The sequence below is a fragment of the Puma concolor genome, chromosome B1 (assembly GCF_028749965.1).
Source record: "Puma concolor isolate L17-30 chromosome B1, mPumCon1.1.hap2, whole genome shotgun sequence".
NCBI lineage: Eukaryota > Metazoa > Chordata > Mammalia > Carnivora > Felidae > Puma > Puma concolor.
Genome location: NC_141670.1, coordinates 138,551,501 through 138,565,612, shown reverse-complemented (window position 1 = coordinate 138,565,612; position 14,112 = coordinate 138,551,501). Strand labels below are relative to the sequence as shown.

The following is a 14,112-nucleotide window of genomic DNA, read 5'->3' as shown; positions in this document are numbered from 1 at the left end:
TACTTTTGAAAGAGGCTTAACAAGGAATGCCTGGGTGGCTTAGTCGGTTAAGCATCTGACTTCGGCTCAGGTCATGATCTTACAGTTCGGTTCATGGGTTTGAGTCCCACTTTGGGCTCTGAGCTGACAGCTTGGAGCCTGGAGTCTGCTTCAGATTCTGTGTCTCCCTCTCTCTGTCCCTCCTCCACCTGTGCTCGCTCTCTCTTGAAAATAAATGAATAAACTTAAAAAGAAAGGCTTAACAAAAATATAAAATTGAGTTATATTTTATTTGAGCTCCACAAAATTAAGTAGGTCAGGGGGCAGAGAGAATATTGCACATCAAGTGGATAAGCGCTGGGGGCTGGCTCCTCTTTACAGATCTCTCTCCTCGCTCAGTTAAATAATGAGGCAACTCAAACTTGAAATTTTATCTCTGGCCCCTCCAAAAAACATTATGTTTAGAAGGGCTGTCCACTTGTCTCCAGTGTGTTTCATTCTGAGATTTGCTGAATAGCTTGTTCTCCCTACCCTTCTAGAGGTATTTTTTTTTAATTAAAAAAAAAAAAAAAAGAAACCCACAAAAACCCTATATATTGCTAAATAATGAAATTCTTGCCCCGCTAAATATTGGTCAGTACTTGGATTGAGTAAGCTGCTCTGAGTGGTATTGCAGTGTTCACAGAGCAAGAGGGTAATTCACCAGTGACACTGTCTTGGGTCATCCTCTAATAGGAATCAAATCCTTTTCAGAGGTGGTGAAGAAAGGTTAAACCACTTAGACTTGATGGCTGGAAAAGGTAATCTAATCATCTCAGAACTTACTTTATTGCTCGAATTTAAGGTGATTAGTTTGCATGTTGGCAAAAACCAAAAACAAAACAAACAAACCAAAAAAAAAAAAAACCAAAAACAAAGAAAAACCACCCCAAAAACCCAAAAGGAAAATCGTGTAACTTGAGTCCCGTAAGAAGCTAAAACTTTTCCCACCCTCTATTTTGTAAAGGAGGGCACCAACTTAGGTGACTTGTCTGTTTATACAGTCACAGAGCCGTTTTTGTCCTAAACAGAACTTGACCTTGGACTCCAGGTCCTCTTTACTTTCTACTCCAGTGCCTTATGCTTCCATTCCTTCAAAAAACTGATATATCACCTCTTCATCTATGGATGCATGCACTTGTTCTCCAGCGGTTAGGTAATATAGCACTCTTCACTCTCCTCACTGGTTTCCCAGTAAACTGGAAAGTGAGACAATCAAAAGGGATCTTCTTTCAAAAGAAAAGACTTTTCTACTTTGGGAGGTAAATTCCTTTGCGACACACCCCAGAGGGGCAATCAGATGGTCTTGTCACTGTGTGTGTAACTACTCTTTATTCAAAGATCTCATCTATGACTCTCACTTAATAGTTAGAACTGGGTGACAGTAGTCATTTTTTCAACTTACAAAATTTATGGTACCTTAAAAATCTTTGAATTATTTTCCTTATGGGAAATACAATTACTGTTTAAGGAGGAAAATCTAATTGTATTGCCCAGAGACAACTGTTAAATGTGGCCTTCTTGACATTTTTTCTATGCATATATATTTCATAGAGTTAGATCGAACTATAGTTTTAGATCTTGCCTTTTTTCACTTAACATTAGAGTATTTATTAACTAGGGTATTTATTAGATGCATTATATCTCATTGTCTGGATCGATTATAATGGAAAATGCTACAGTGAACACTCTTGCCTACATTTCTGATTATCTTAACTATTAATGTTTCCATGAATTCAGTTCATGAACTTTGCTCACTTTTTCACAGGAGACTAATTTTCTTATTAAATAATTTTTGCATATTAAAGACAGCAGCCTTTTGCCAATTGTGGTAAAGACCTTTTGCCACTTTGCTTGCATTTTGGTTTTATGGTTTTTATCAGGGGTAAACAGAAGGTTTTATTTTCACACAGTGTAGTTCTATACTGGAGAGTTTGTTCGCTAGCGGTGTGGAGGGAGGAAATGCAACAAGAAAAAGGCTACTGAGGACCAGTAGTGAATTGAAGTAATTCGGTAGAGGCCATTTCATGCAGACTCAGTGATTTCACCTCTTTTCCCACTGTGGTTGCTTGTCTTTTATTTTTGAAATCTGCTTCGTGTTACCCATTAAATCTGTTTACTTGTCTTCTGTACAAAGTTGCCTCATTGGTCAGTTCTTGTGTCCTATGGCATTTTCTCATGTTCTGATGCTTTCTTTTAAGGTATTATCCAAAGAGATGAGTCACCCATGGAAAAAGGGCTCTCTGGTCTGCGAGGAAGGGACTTTGAGCTGTCTGACGTGTTTTATTTCTCCAAGAAGGGCTTGGAAGCCATTGTGGAAGATGAAGTGACCCAGAGGTTCTCCTCAGAGGAGCTAGTGTCGTGGAATCTCCTCACAAGGACCAATGTAAATTTCCATTACATCAGTCTGCGGCTCACCATGGTGTGGGTACTGGGCGTCATAGTACGCTACTGTGTCCTACTACCCCTGAGGTATGTCTCCTGCCCAGTAATTTGATGGTATAATTGGTTCGGCTTTCTTTTTAAATCATGTATATAATGGTCCCATGAGAGTATTATGGTACTAATCCCACCCCTTCACACCTGCAAAACACCACCAAATGTGACCTCCACAGGAACATGTTAAGTATCCATTCTCCTTTCACATTTTTTCCCAAATGGAAGTGTTCTTCAGAATCTACTATATATCAGTCGGGATCCATGTTGTTCTTTTGGTCATAAATAATTTGAGGATGGATAGAAAAGGGAAGTAGAAAAAAGAAGAGAGAAGATTTATAGTTTTGAATTCACCAGAGTGTCAACCAAACTATAACTGCCTTTCTTTGCTAGTCTTTAGCAGTTCACAGTTGCCCAGGAGAGAAAAAAATTTCTGAGAGTGGTTACCACATGGGAGAGAGCCATTCAGAAGACTGAATTTGTTCCATCCAGTCCCATTATGATTACTCACTTTTCTCTTTCTTTCTTTCTTTTTCTTTCTTTCTGTCTTTTCTTTTTTCCCCTTCCCTTCCTTACCCTTCCCTACCTTTCCCTTCCCTTTGCGGGGAGCAGAGAGAGAGGGAAAGAGAGAATCCCAAGCAAGCTCCATGCTGTCAGCACAGAGCTTGAACCCATGAACTGTGAGATCATGATCCGAGCCAAAGTCAAGAGTCGGGCACTTAGCCAACTGGGCCACCCAGCTGCCCCTCACTTTTCTTACTAAAAGTTCCCCCACCTGTGTCCCCTTCTGGTTCTAAGTTTGAATGCTGACTGAGGAAGGAGGTACCTTCAGGTCCAGTTTACTGGAACCACAGTGTGGAACATAAGATTAGCAGAAGTGACGCTGCACAGTGGGAAGAAGCACGAGTGGCCAAGGTGTATTCAGCATGGCGATGGGAGGTAGTAGGCACGTGTACCAGTCACAATATTGCTATTGATCGTCTTGTTTGCTTTCCCTCGACACAGCCTTGGCATCCTCTCAATAAAGTTTTCCAGATAGTTGCTATCAGCCACCTTAAATGGGCACATGAGTTGAAACCTTTTTACCATCCCTCGGGTGGCCTATATTTGCCTCATTTAGGTCTATTACAAGAGTACAAAGAGTACAAAGGTACATTGTGTGTGTGTGTGTGTGTGTGTGCACGTGCCCATGTTGCCAGCTGGGGCATGGTTTGTCTTTTGGGAATCATTTCAGCTGTGATAACAAAGTGACATTCAGGGTTTCACATCTACTTTTCCTTCAGCCTTAAACCGGTGTTCCCAAACTGGGGTTCATGTACTCTGAGCATGCACAAGACTATCCACTGGTATACACGCATGAACTTTTATTTATTAGAGATTTCTAGTCTCTAGAATTTCCATTTATTCTGTTTTTTATTCTTTTTCTTTTAAAATTTTTAACACATTTATTTTTGAGAGACAGAGTGAGACAGAGCACGAGCAGGGGATGGGCAGAGAGATAGGGAGGGGGACACAGAATCCAAAGCAGGTTCCAGGTTCTGAGCTGTCAGCACAGAGGCCGATGTGAGGCTCAAACTCACCGACTGCAAGATCATGACCTGAGCCGAAGTTGGACGTTTAACTGACTGAGCCACCCAGGCACCCCTATACTGTTCTTATTCTTAAAAAGGAATGAAACTTCAATAAAGTAGAGTATATAGATTAGCTCTTATATCTCCACTTGTCCCATGAGTCATTCACTGTATCTAAGGCAACGTGATAAAAAAAAGTGAGGATTTTGCCACACAGAGTATTTGAGATGCCCTCATTTGTTGGTTAGCTTTTAGCTGCTGTGGCTGCCAGCAAATGGTATTATGATTCTGTTATCTAGTTACATTTAAGTAGCACTCACAAACTAAAGAAATAACATAAAAGATTCTTGCGAAGAAAGCAGGTGTAGGATAATCCAGGAATGTAAGCACCCAAGAACAAGAAGAAATGGCAGAATTGAGACTCCTACTTAGTACATACTCTTCAGTGTGAAAGAATTGCTCTGTAAATGCTTTATAAGATGAGCTGTTGCTACAAAGTGAACACTCAAAAAGCAGATTGTGCTAAAATTGATTATGTTGATGGTTGCACAACTCTGTGAATATGCCCCAAACCATTGAACCCTTTAAAGGGGTAAATTGTATGATATGTAAATTGTATCTCAGTAGAACTCTTATAAAAAACAAGTTGTGGCTGAAAAGTAGTGTCATCTATGAGAACTCTCATGTTGGCTCTCTTAAATTGGAAAACAGAATTTTTTGGCCCGTTCATCAAGCAAATAAAAGCTTTCAATAGTTTTGAACCCAATTATGAAACATGTTAAAATGTAAGGCCCTTCTGACTTAATGTGTAGGAACAAATGATTGCCATTACGGCAGGATAGCAAAACGTTCTTTTAAAACTTTTGCATAATTGGTGAATGAGATTAAGCAGTGATTTAGTTATTGCATCAGTGCTGGCATGAAAATGTGGCATCGAAAGAAAATGGAATCTGAACTTCAAATTGTTCTGTCAAAAGGTCTTAAAATAAGACTTCAACAAGGTTTCATACCTTAAGAAGGTGTTTATAAGGAAGTCCCCCTTATTTGGAAAGATTTTAAATCTCAATTTTTTCTTTTTGGGTTAATTCTACTTACATTTCTAAAGGTGACTATTTTCTTTCTGAAGTGATTAGAATGTATATTAAAAGCACTTTTCAAAACTGAGAAAGTGTCTTTGTGGAGATTAGATGTGAGTTACCACAAACATGCAAAGGGACAAAGGTCTGCATTAAAGGATTTCTACATGGTGATATAATTTGGTGTCCTTAATATGAAAGAGCTTTTCTTGCGATTTGCTATAAATTTTAAATTCCCTTGAGAAAAATTTGAATTGTACCTCCCTCCATCATGAAAAAACACAGAAAAACAAGTTACTTTCATACCTTTGGAAAATATTTTCTTTTACACCCACACTATGCCCACCAATGTATCCTGAACAGAATTAGATAACTCCTTTCAACCTGATGTGACTCCTTTATACAACATAAAACTTTTTGTTATATAAGATGTTAGTTAATATGAATATATTTTTGAAAATTAAAATAATTCTGAAAAGCAAAAGGGGCAAGCCTTTAAATTTATTCTTGTCACTAACCCGCTTAACCCTTTAGTGATTACATAGATTGAATTTGATAGCTTTATAAATAAATTTCCAAGCCTTCTCTATGCATCTATCAACTAGTTATATGCTTGCTGTCATTTTGAAAATGGTTATCATACTCTACATATTATTTTGAAATTAATTTTGCTTTTCTTCTCTCAAAAGTACCAAGGACCATTCTCCCATGTCAGGATCTATAGATTTACCTGATTCTTTTTTTTTTTTTTAATTTTTTAATGTTTATTTATTTTTCAGAGAGAGAGAGACAGAGACAGCATGAGTTGGGGGTGGGGAGGGGCAGAGAGAGAGGGAGACAGAATTTGAAGCAGGCTCCAGGCTCTGAGCTGTCAGCACAGAGCCTGATGCAGGGCTCGAACTCACGAGCCGAAGTCAGAAGCTTAACTGATGGAGCCACCTAGGTGCCCCTACCTGATTCTTTTTAATGGCACTGCCATACATGTTTCGCAACTTATTTACAATGTAATTATTTATGAATTTTCAGGTTATTTCCCTCCACTGCTGCTATTCAACTAACTTTCACATTACCTTTTCTTTTCTTTTTCAGGGTTACCTTGGCTTTCATTGGGATCAGTTTGTTGGTATTGGGAACTACACTGGTTGGGCAGCTTCCAGATGGCAGGTGAAATGTTTGCCTCCACCCAGCCATAAATAGGATCGTCCCTTTTCTTGGCCTTATCCTCAAAAAAGAATATTTGATTCCTATGTATTGCATCAAATTTATGGCCCCATCACACTTATTAAAATTTTGCTTACTTCGTATTCATAGTCTTCATCTGATTTGCCACCACACTTTCATATAAATCCTAAGAAATTGTTTTTCAAAGGGGAAATGAAGAAAAGAAAATAGAGTGAGGGACTCAAGGAAACCACAAGAGCGTTATCATCCGGTCAGGCTCATCAGGCTGAGACCAGAGAAGCTTCAGCTAATCTTGGTCAGGCATTTATCATGATAGTCTAGTAGGGCAGGAGCTATTTTCCATTAGAATTTTGTCCTAATGCGTCAATGAGACTTTAAGAATTGAACTGTGCTTGTGTTTCAGAACACAGTATGCTGCTGTGAAGGAGCACATTGAAGTTTTTATTCTGTTGTCTCTTAGCAGTGCCCAGAACTGCACCATAAAATGTTTCCTCTTTTTTTCAGCCTCAAAAACTGGCTGAGTGAACTGGTTCACCTGACTTGCTGCCGGATCTGTGTGCGAGCCCTCTCTGGTACCATTCATTACCATAACAAGTGAGTGTGTGCCTGCTTCCTTCTGCCTTTCTGTTCAGGAAGTCCAGCCCATGACTGACAGTAGCGGGTGGAGGAAGCAGATGAAATGAAAGTCCTTCCAGTGTGTTCATTCTTGCTGCTTAGAGTGTCACAGACATAACAATTTTGCCCGAAAACCTTTTAAAAAGCCATCCATTTGCAGAAGGAACATAATAATAGACATGTGATGACACTTAAAAATTGGGCAGGGGTGCCTGGGTGGCTCAGCCCATTAAGCGTCTGACTTTGGCTCAGGTCATGATCTCATGGTTTGTGAGCTTGAGCCCCACTTAAGGCTCTTTGTCCCTCCTCCCCCACCTCTCAAAAATAATGAAAAAAAACAAAAACAAAAAAACCAAAATTGGGCATTTATGGTGTGCAGCCAGGCCCGAGCTTCTCATAGGCCATCCTATGAGAGAGACACCGGTGTCCTGTTTTACAGGTGAAGAGCTGGGAGCCCTGGGATTGGTTGTCTAGGGTCACATGCCTGGCACGTGGCAGAGTCAGGTTGTGAACTGGGTCTGTCGATATAAAAAGCCATGAAGTTGACAGGCCTGTGGTGTGGAGGAAGGAGGACTGGTCTTCGAGTCTTGAGGCCTGGTTTCCAGTCTCAGTCCCGCTGCTTCTGAAATTCTGTAACTGAGCCTTGAGACAGAACACCCACACTTTGCTTCCCTCACCCCTAACTATAGAGGGTAGGGGTAGTGGTAGCTAACTTGTTAGCTGATTGAAGTAATTTTGGTTGTTTTAATTACTTTTCTGTTAACTCAGTTTTATTTTTTTACGTTTAATCTCATTGTTTTAAAAGTTCTCTCTCTCTCTCTTTTTTTTTTTTCTGACTGGGTCTTTCTGTCTCATTTGTAGAAGGGAAACATTTTCTCATTTGGCTTTACCATGTGTTACCAACATTGAGAGGCCCCTTAAGATTCTAAAATTACATGATTTTTTCATTGAGCTGTGTGTTTTGGGGTGAAAAGTAGAAGAAAATGCTTTGATAGAACTGTGATCAGAAGAAATACTATCTACAGAAAAGGTGCTTTAATTACATAGAGAGTTCGTAACTTATTATATAATTACTTCTAATTTATTTATTATTTTTTTTTAACGTTTATTTATTTTTGAGACAGAGAGAGCATGAACGGGGGAGGGTCAGAGAGAGAGGGAGACACAGAATCGGAAGCAGGCTCCAGGCTCTGAGCCATCAGCTCAGAGCCCGACGCGAGGCTCGAACTCACAGACCGTGAGATCGTGACCTGAGCTGAAGTTGGACGCTTAACCGACTGAGCCACCCAGGCGCCCCGAATTACTTCTAATTTTAAAGAAAACATGCTAAAGTTGTTATGCATTTGGTTGCCTTTCTTCTTTGTATACGGCCAACAAAAACTACTTTGCTTCATTAATATCAAATACTGGTTGAACTTTAAGATAAAGGTCGGCAAACTATGGGGCTGGAAGCCAAATGTGGCCTGCCATCTGTTTTCTGTAAATAAAGTTTTATTGAAACTTACTCATTTATATATTGTCTGTGACTGCCGTTGTGCCCAAATAGCAGAATGTGGTAGTTTTGACAGGGATTGGCTGGCTTGCAAAACCTAAAATATTTATTATGGCCCTCAGTAGGAGAAGTTACCAGCCTCTGCTTTAGGGGGATAAGAGGGAGGAAACTACAGTAAATTTACTTTTTGGGTCTTGTGAAACTACTAAAAGTGATGCATTTAAAGAGTGGAATAATATGAAAATACTTATAAGAGATGTGAAACTTACATATCACAATATTAAAGTTGTGGAATCTTTGTAATTCAATCTAATATTTTTAAATTACTTTTTCATTATAAAAGGAAAATATGATCATTACAAAAAAACAATGTAAATATATATAAAGGGAAAGTCATGGGCCCCTTCTTCTCTATCTACTCTTACCCCACTCCCATCATACTGCCCAGAAATAACCTTTTAAGATGAGCCCATATACTTTGAAACTGTACTTTTAATGTACTTTTTAAAGTAAAATAGGATGAATCTCTACATGCTGCAAAATAGTGGCTCTTTTCCAGGGTATAGTATTTACCACTGTTTGTAATTGCAGACAGTACAGACCCCAGAAGGGAGGCATTTGTGTTGCCAACCATACTTCTCCAATAGATGTTTTGATCTTGACAACAGATGGATGCTATGCTATGGTAAGAGCAGCTCATTGATAGTTCAAGTAATTGCATGGTTTGTGGATTGTTCAAACTTTTAATTTATTTTGGCACAGATTAGAAAGTTTTATATTAGAAAGTGACTCGGTTATACTACTATAGCTGTATGAATTATATAACACATTAAATGAGGACTATATGGGGCAAGAAAAAGAAAGAAAATAGCCATTATATTTAAGGTAATAGAAAATTGGGGACACTTGGCTGGAGTATGAGACTCGGTGGAGTGTGAGACTCTTGATCTCAGGGTTGTGAGTTCCAGCCCCACCTTGAGTGGAAAGATTACTAAAAAGAAAAAAAAAACCTTTAAAAAATAAAAATGAATAAATGGATCAATCTCTTTTTTAAAAAAAAGATGGTAAAAAATTTAGCTTAGTGAAATATAGACATACATGAACTTGATAGGAATTTACAAAGTTGACTTCATCTTGCTTCTAAAATCCCTGCAATGTTCAATAACACTTCAAGACATTAAAGTCTTTCTCCTTAGAGCTGTGCAAATCCCTTACCAGCCAATTAGTTCTGTCTTCATTCAGGGAGTCATATACAATTAAACAAGCAAACAAAAAAATCAGACTTTTTAATGAAGATCAGACGAGAAAGACAAATATATATATAACACATTGCCTTTCTCTGTCAATAAGTTCAGATATACAACACTTGTGCAAACTGCATTTTTTTTTATTTATTTAAAAAAATTTTTTTTAATGTTTATTTATTATTGAGAGACAGAGCATGAGCATAGGAGGGGCAGAGAGAGAGGGAGACAGAATCTGAAGCAGGCTCCAGGCTCCAGCTGTTACCACAGAGAGCCCCATGTAGGGCTCAAACTAAGGAACTAAGACATCATGGCCTGAGCCAAAGCCTGATGCTTAACCAACTGAGCCACCCAGGTGCCCCATGCAACCACATTTAATCTTTAAGTTGTGGAGCTTTTTCTAAATCCAAGGAAGCTTTAACTACTTCTAGGAAAAGACTTATGGGAATTGGTGGTTCTTAACCTTTTTTAGGTTAGGAATCAGTTAATAGTTATGTACCCTTTCTTGAGAAAAACAATGACATACATGTGCATCATACAAGCACAATTTTGTGCATAATTTCAAGATGTTTATGGCTTCTTAGAAAGCCCATGCAAGGACCCTTATGTTAACAATCCTTGGTAGACCCCAGTACAGTTCTGGGTGTATGACCGTTCCTTGCGTTTATGTGGACAAGCATATTCACATGCGTATGTGACCTTCCCTGTAATGCGGTGGGATTAAGGCTGAGATTTTGTTATAGATGAGAAAGCAGAGGCTCAGGCATTTTAACCAACTTACTTAATTATGATTTTGTGTTTCTGGGTCCATATTTGTTCTCTGTCCCTGTCAACAAAAAGTTGAATAAAACTCATTTGTGACTGAGGGCCTCAGAATTTTGTTGGCTTTTTTATTGTTGTAACTGCAGTTATAACATTAGCCAAAGTTTAGAAAAGCGTAGAGCCTGCTAACTTTCCATTGGGTTGAGTGATAGAAACCTAAAGCCAATGAGATTTAGATCAGAGGCAATAAAGGGCAGAAGTGGGAGGAAACTGTATCGTTGACCTCCAGAGGTCACTTCTGGCCTCTTTCGGCTACAAGTAAACTATATATCTGAAGAAGATTTTTAAAGCCCTCTTTCCTCCTAAACAAAGACTTCTTAATTTTTAAAAAAATTTAGAAAGATTTTCTAAGGTACAGAGAAATTGTAATAATAAAATGGTATGCAGAACATTCATATACCCTTTATTCACATTTACCTATTGGTACTGTTTTGTCCTATTTGCTTTATCATGCACTGGTTTTCCTGCTGTCTCTCTACATAAAAATGTATGTAAATTATTTATTTTTTTATATATTGGTATTAATATTATTTCTAATATTAATATACTATTGGAAATTTGAGTCTGTGCCAATTCATGCAATTCATAGGGTTCTTTCTTGCTTTCCCTCCCATCCATATTTGTATCTCCTTTTTTTTCATAGTGAATACCCTGGCGCCCAACATTCAACATATTTACCTCTTTTCTCAATCCTCCAATACATCTAGAATTGTTTCAGAATTGCTTCACCTGTTTCACTACAAAAACAAATGTAAAAAAAAAAAAAATCAGGATATTTTGTAGTTTTCCCCGAGATGGAGGGTGTGTGGTCAAATACTCGTCTTTGTACATTTCTTAGATTTTTTTTCTCCTTCTTTCAGTGTTGTTCTTTTATTCATTTGAAATACAGTTGGATTTATTTGTTTCAGTTTTCTTTCAGTTTACTAGTCCCATTGTTGTTGTTTATTGTTGGCGTGCTTCTAAATGTTAAACAGCAAAGGCATGCTCAGAGTTGTGTTGCTTCCTCCCCTCCCGCTGTCCATTCAGCCCGGTTCCCTCTGATCCTTGTAAGTTTCCAGCTTCGCTGCTTTGGATTTTTTTTCTTTTTGTAGAAATGTATATAATATAATATAATATAATATAATATAATATAATATAATATAATATATATAATTATATAACATATATTTTTCCTTCTGTCTTACACAAAAGGTAGCATACTATGTTTGCTTTTTTTGCAATTTGCTTTTTTCACTTAACAATATTGCCTGACTGGTGAGCATAGCATGACGTATAGAGATGGTGAATCACTATGTTGTACAACTGAAACTAGGGTGCCATTGTGTGTCAACTATACTCAAATTAAAAAAAAATTAAATTAGAAGAAAACAAAACCAGAACCCCAACCAGCATCTCCTGGAAATCACATCACGCCTTATCAGTCATAGAGATCAACCTTCTCTTTTCCCAGCTGCATGATACTCTATTGCATATATGTATCATAGTTTATTCATCTGATTTCCTAAAGTTTGAATATTTAGGTTGTTTCCAGTATCTTGAAATTACAAATAATCTTACAATTAAAGCCTCGTGCATATGTACTTTCATCTTGTTGGAGGTGTATCTTCAGAGTAAATTCCCAGAAGTGGGATTACTGAGTTGAAGGATAAATGTGTATGTAGTTTTGATAGATACTGCCAAGTTTTCTTCTATGGGTGTTATAATCTCCCCCAGCCCAGGCAATGTACGATTGCCATTTTCTGTAGTCTTGGCTCTGAGTGCATTGTTAAGCTTTTGAGTCCTTGTCAGTCTGATGATTGAAAAATGGTATTTCAGTGTAGTTTTAATTTGCATTTCCCTTATCTTGACTGAGTTGAAAGACCTTTACTTTTTAAAGCTAGATTATAACTAGTGTAGGAACACAGTTTAAATTCAAAGGTGCTACTAACGAACACTTTTTGCTTATATCTGGCCATTCATATCTTTTGATTAGACTAAGAACTTCAGTCAGTAGAAGAAGGCCAATCTTTTCTCTTGGTGGGGAATAGGAACTTATTGGCACTTTAAAAAAAAAAAAGCTTTCTTTGCATATCTGTGCCTTCACATTTTTCTTTCTTTTTTTTTTGAGATCTTTATTTTTTATTGCAGTGTATTTGACATAGAACATTTTATTAGTTTAAGGTATGCAACATAAAGACTCAATATTTGTGTATATTCTGAAATGATCACCAAAATCAATGTAGTTAACATCATCACCATACATAGTTGCAAATGTTTTTCTTATTATGAGAACTTCTTGTTTTTTTAATTTTTATTTATTTTTTTTCATTTTTCAATATATGAAATTTATTGTCAAATTGGTTTCCATACAACACCCAGTGCTCATCCCAAAAGGTGCCCTCCTCAATACGCATCCCCCACCCTCCCCTCCCTCCCATCCCCCATCAACCCTCAGTTTGTTCTCAGTTTTTAAGAGTCTCTTATGCTTTGGCTCTCTCCCACTCTAACCTCTTTTTTTTTTCCCCTTCCCCTCCCCCCTGGGTTTCTGTTAAGTTTCTCAGGACATTTTTCTTTTTTTCTAATGGTACTTCTAGGTTGGCCAGGTTCACGGTGGATTGATGGGAATTATTCAGAGAGCCATGGTGAAGGCTTGTCCGCATGTCTGGTTTGAACGATCGGAAATGAAAGATCGACACCTGGTCACTAAGCGGTAAACAGAGACATTGCTCGGTGTTCTTTGGGGTAGCATAAAATCTGATAAATCTTGGCCTTCCTGCAAAGACAGCAGAACAGTACTAAGGATTAAACCTAAAATATATGGGGTTTTCTTTGTGGTTGACTTTTCTTTGCTGAATCACCTGTCTGAGCTACATTCCTAAAAATTTGAATTCTGTAGTCATAGTGGGTTATAGGATGAGATTAGAAGTCCCATACATTTTGTATTGCTGTGGTTTAGGTATAGTCCAGTCACTGAATTTTCAGAATTAAAACTTACTACCACGAAAGTTAAATAATTGGTAACTGTTTGCTGAGTAAATAGATGGCTGATTGTTTGCTGAATGTCTCTTATCATTTAAATCCATCAAGAGACTGGCAGAGCTAATGCTCTTTATGGAACAGAAGAAATCTCTGGGGTTTGGGATTGAGAGGAGCTACCAGAAGCCTTTGTTGGGAAACAACAGCTTTTTGCCTGAGGCCTTTAAGTGAAGGCCGTCTGGTTATTGCTTCTAGAAACTTGAAGGTAGGGCATGCTTTTAAGAGTAAGATGAAAAGTACTTGTTGAAATCTGTTGAAGGTTAGTGAAACCATTCCCCAGTTTGAGATTATTTAACATGGGACACGGGTAGCTGTAATTTCTCTCTCTCAGTCTTACCAGTTTCTGGTGAGCAGTTGGGAATATAAAGCTGGCTGCAGGGGAGACAGGACCTAAGCCTGGAAGAACTTCCATGTTCTCAGCTTTCTGGCATCTCTATTACATATCACAGGAAAGCTGAGCCTGACTCATTTAAGGAATTTCTTTACACTCAATGGCCATGAGCCTGACAGGTTCCAGTGATCAGTATTCTCATTTTTCAGATGAGGAAATATAAGTACATGGAGAAGGGTACAAACTATATGACACAGGGGGCTCCAGAGCTCATGTCACATGACTGCCTAGCGTTCTATTTTAAGAGTAG

At 38.1% G+C, this 14,112-nt stretch overlaps 1 protein-coding gene across 4 annotated transcripts in view; it reads left to right on the top strand.

The window, feature by feature from the left end:
• GPAT3 (glycerol-3-phosphate acyltransferase 3) overlaps positions 1-14,112 on the top strand; it is a 66,965-nt gene that overhangs the window by 43,441 nt on the left and 9,412 nt on the right. For 3 of the 4 annotated variants that reach the window (XM_086704683.1, XM_086704682.1, XM_025921540.2), the window contains exons 4-8: positions 2,220-2,490; positions 6,191-6,265; positions 6,788-6,877; positions 8,982-9,075; positions 13,030-13,145. In XM_086704683.1, coding sequence (XP_086560809.1) covers positions 2,220-2,490; positions 6,191-6,265; positions 6,788-6,877; positions 8,982-9,075; positions 13,030-13,145 — 646 coding nt within the window. The remainder of the gene's footprint in view (positions 1-2,219; positions 2,491-6,190; positions 6,266-6,787; positions 6,878-8,981; positions 9,076-13,029; positions 13,146-14,112) is intronic. The other variant, XM_086704684.1, reaches the window with a different exon arrangement.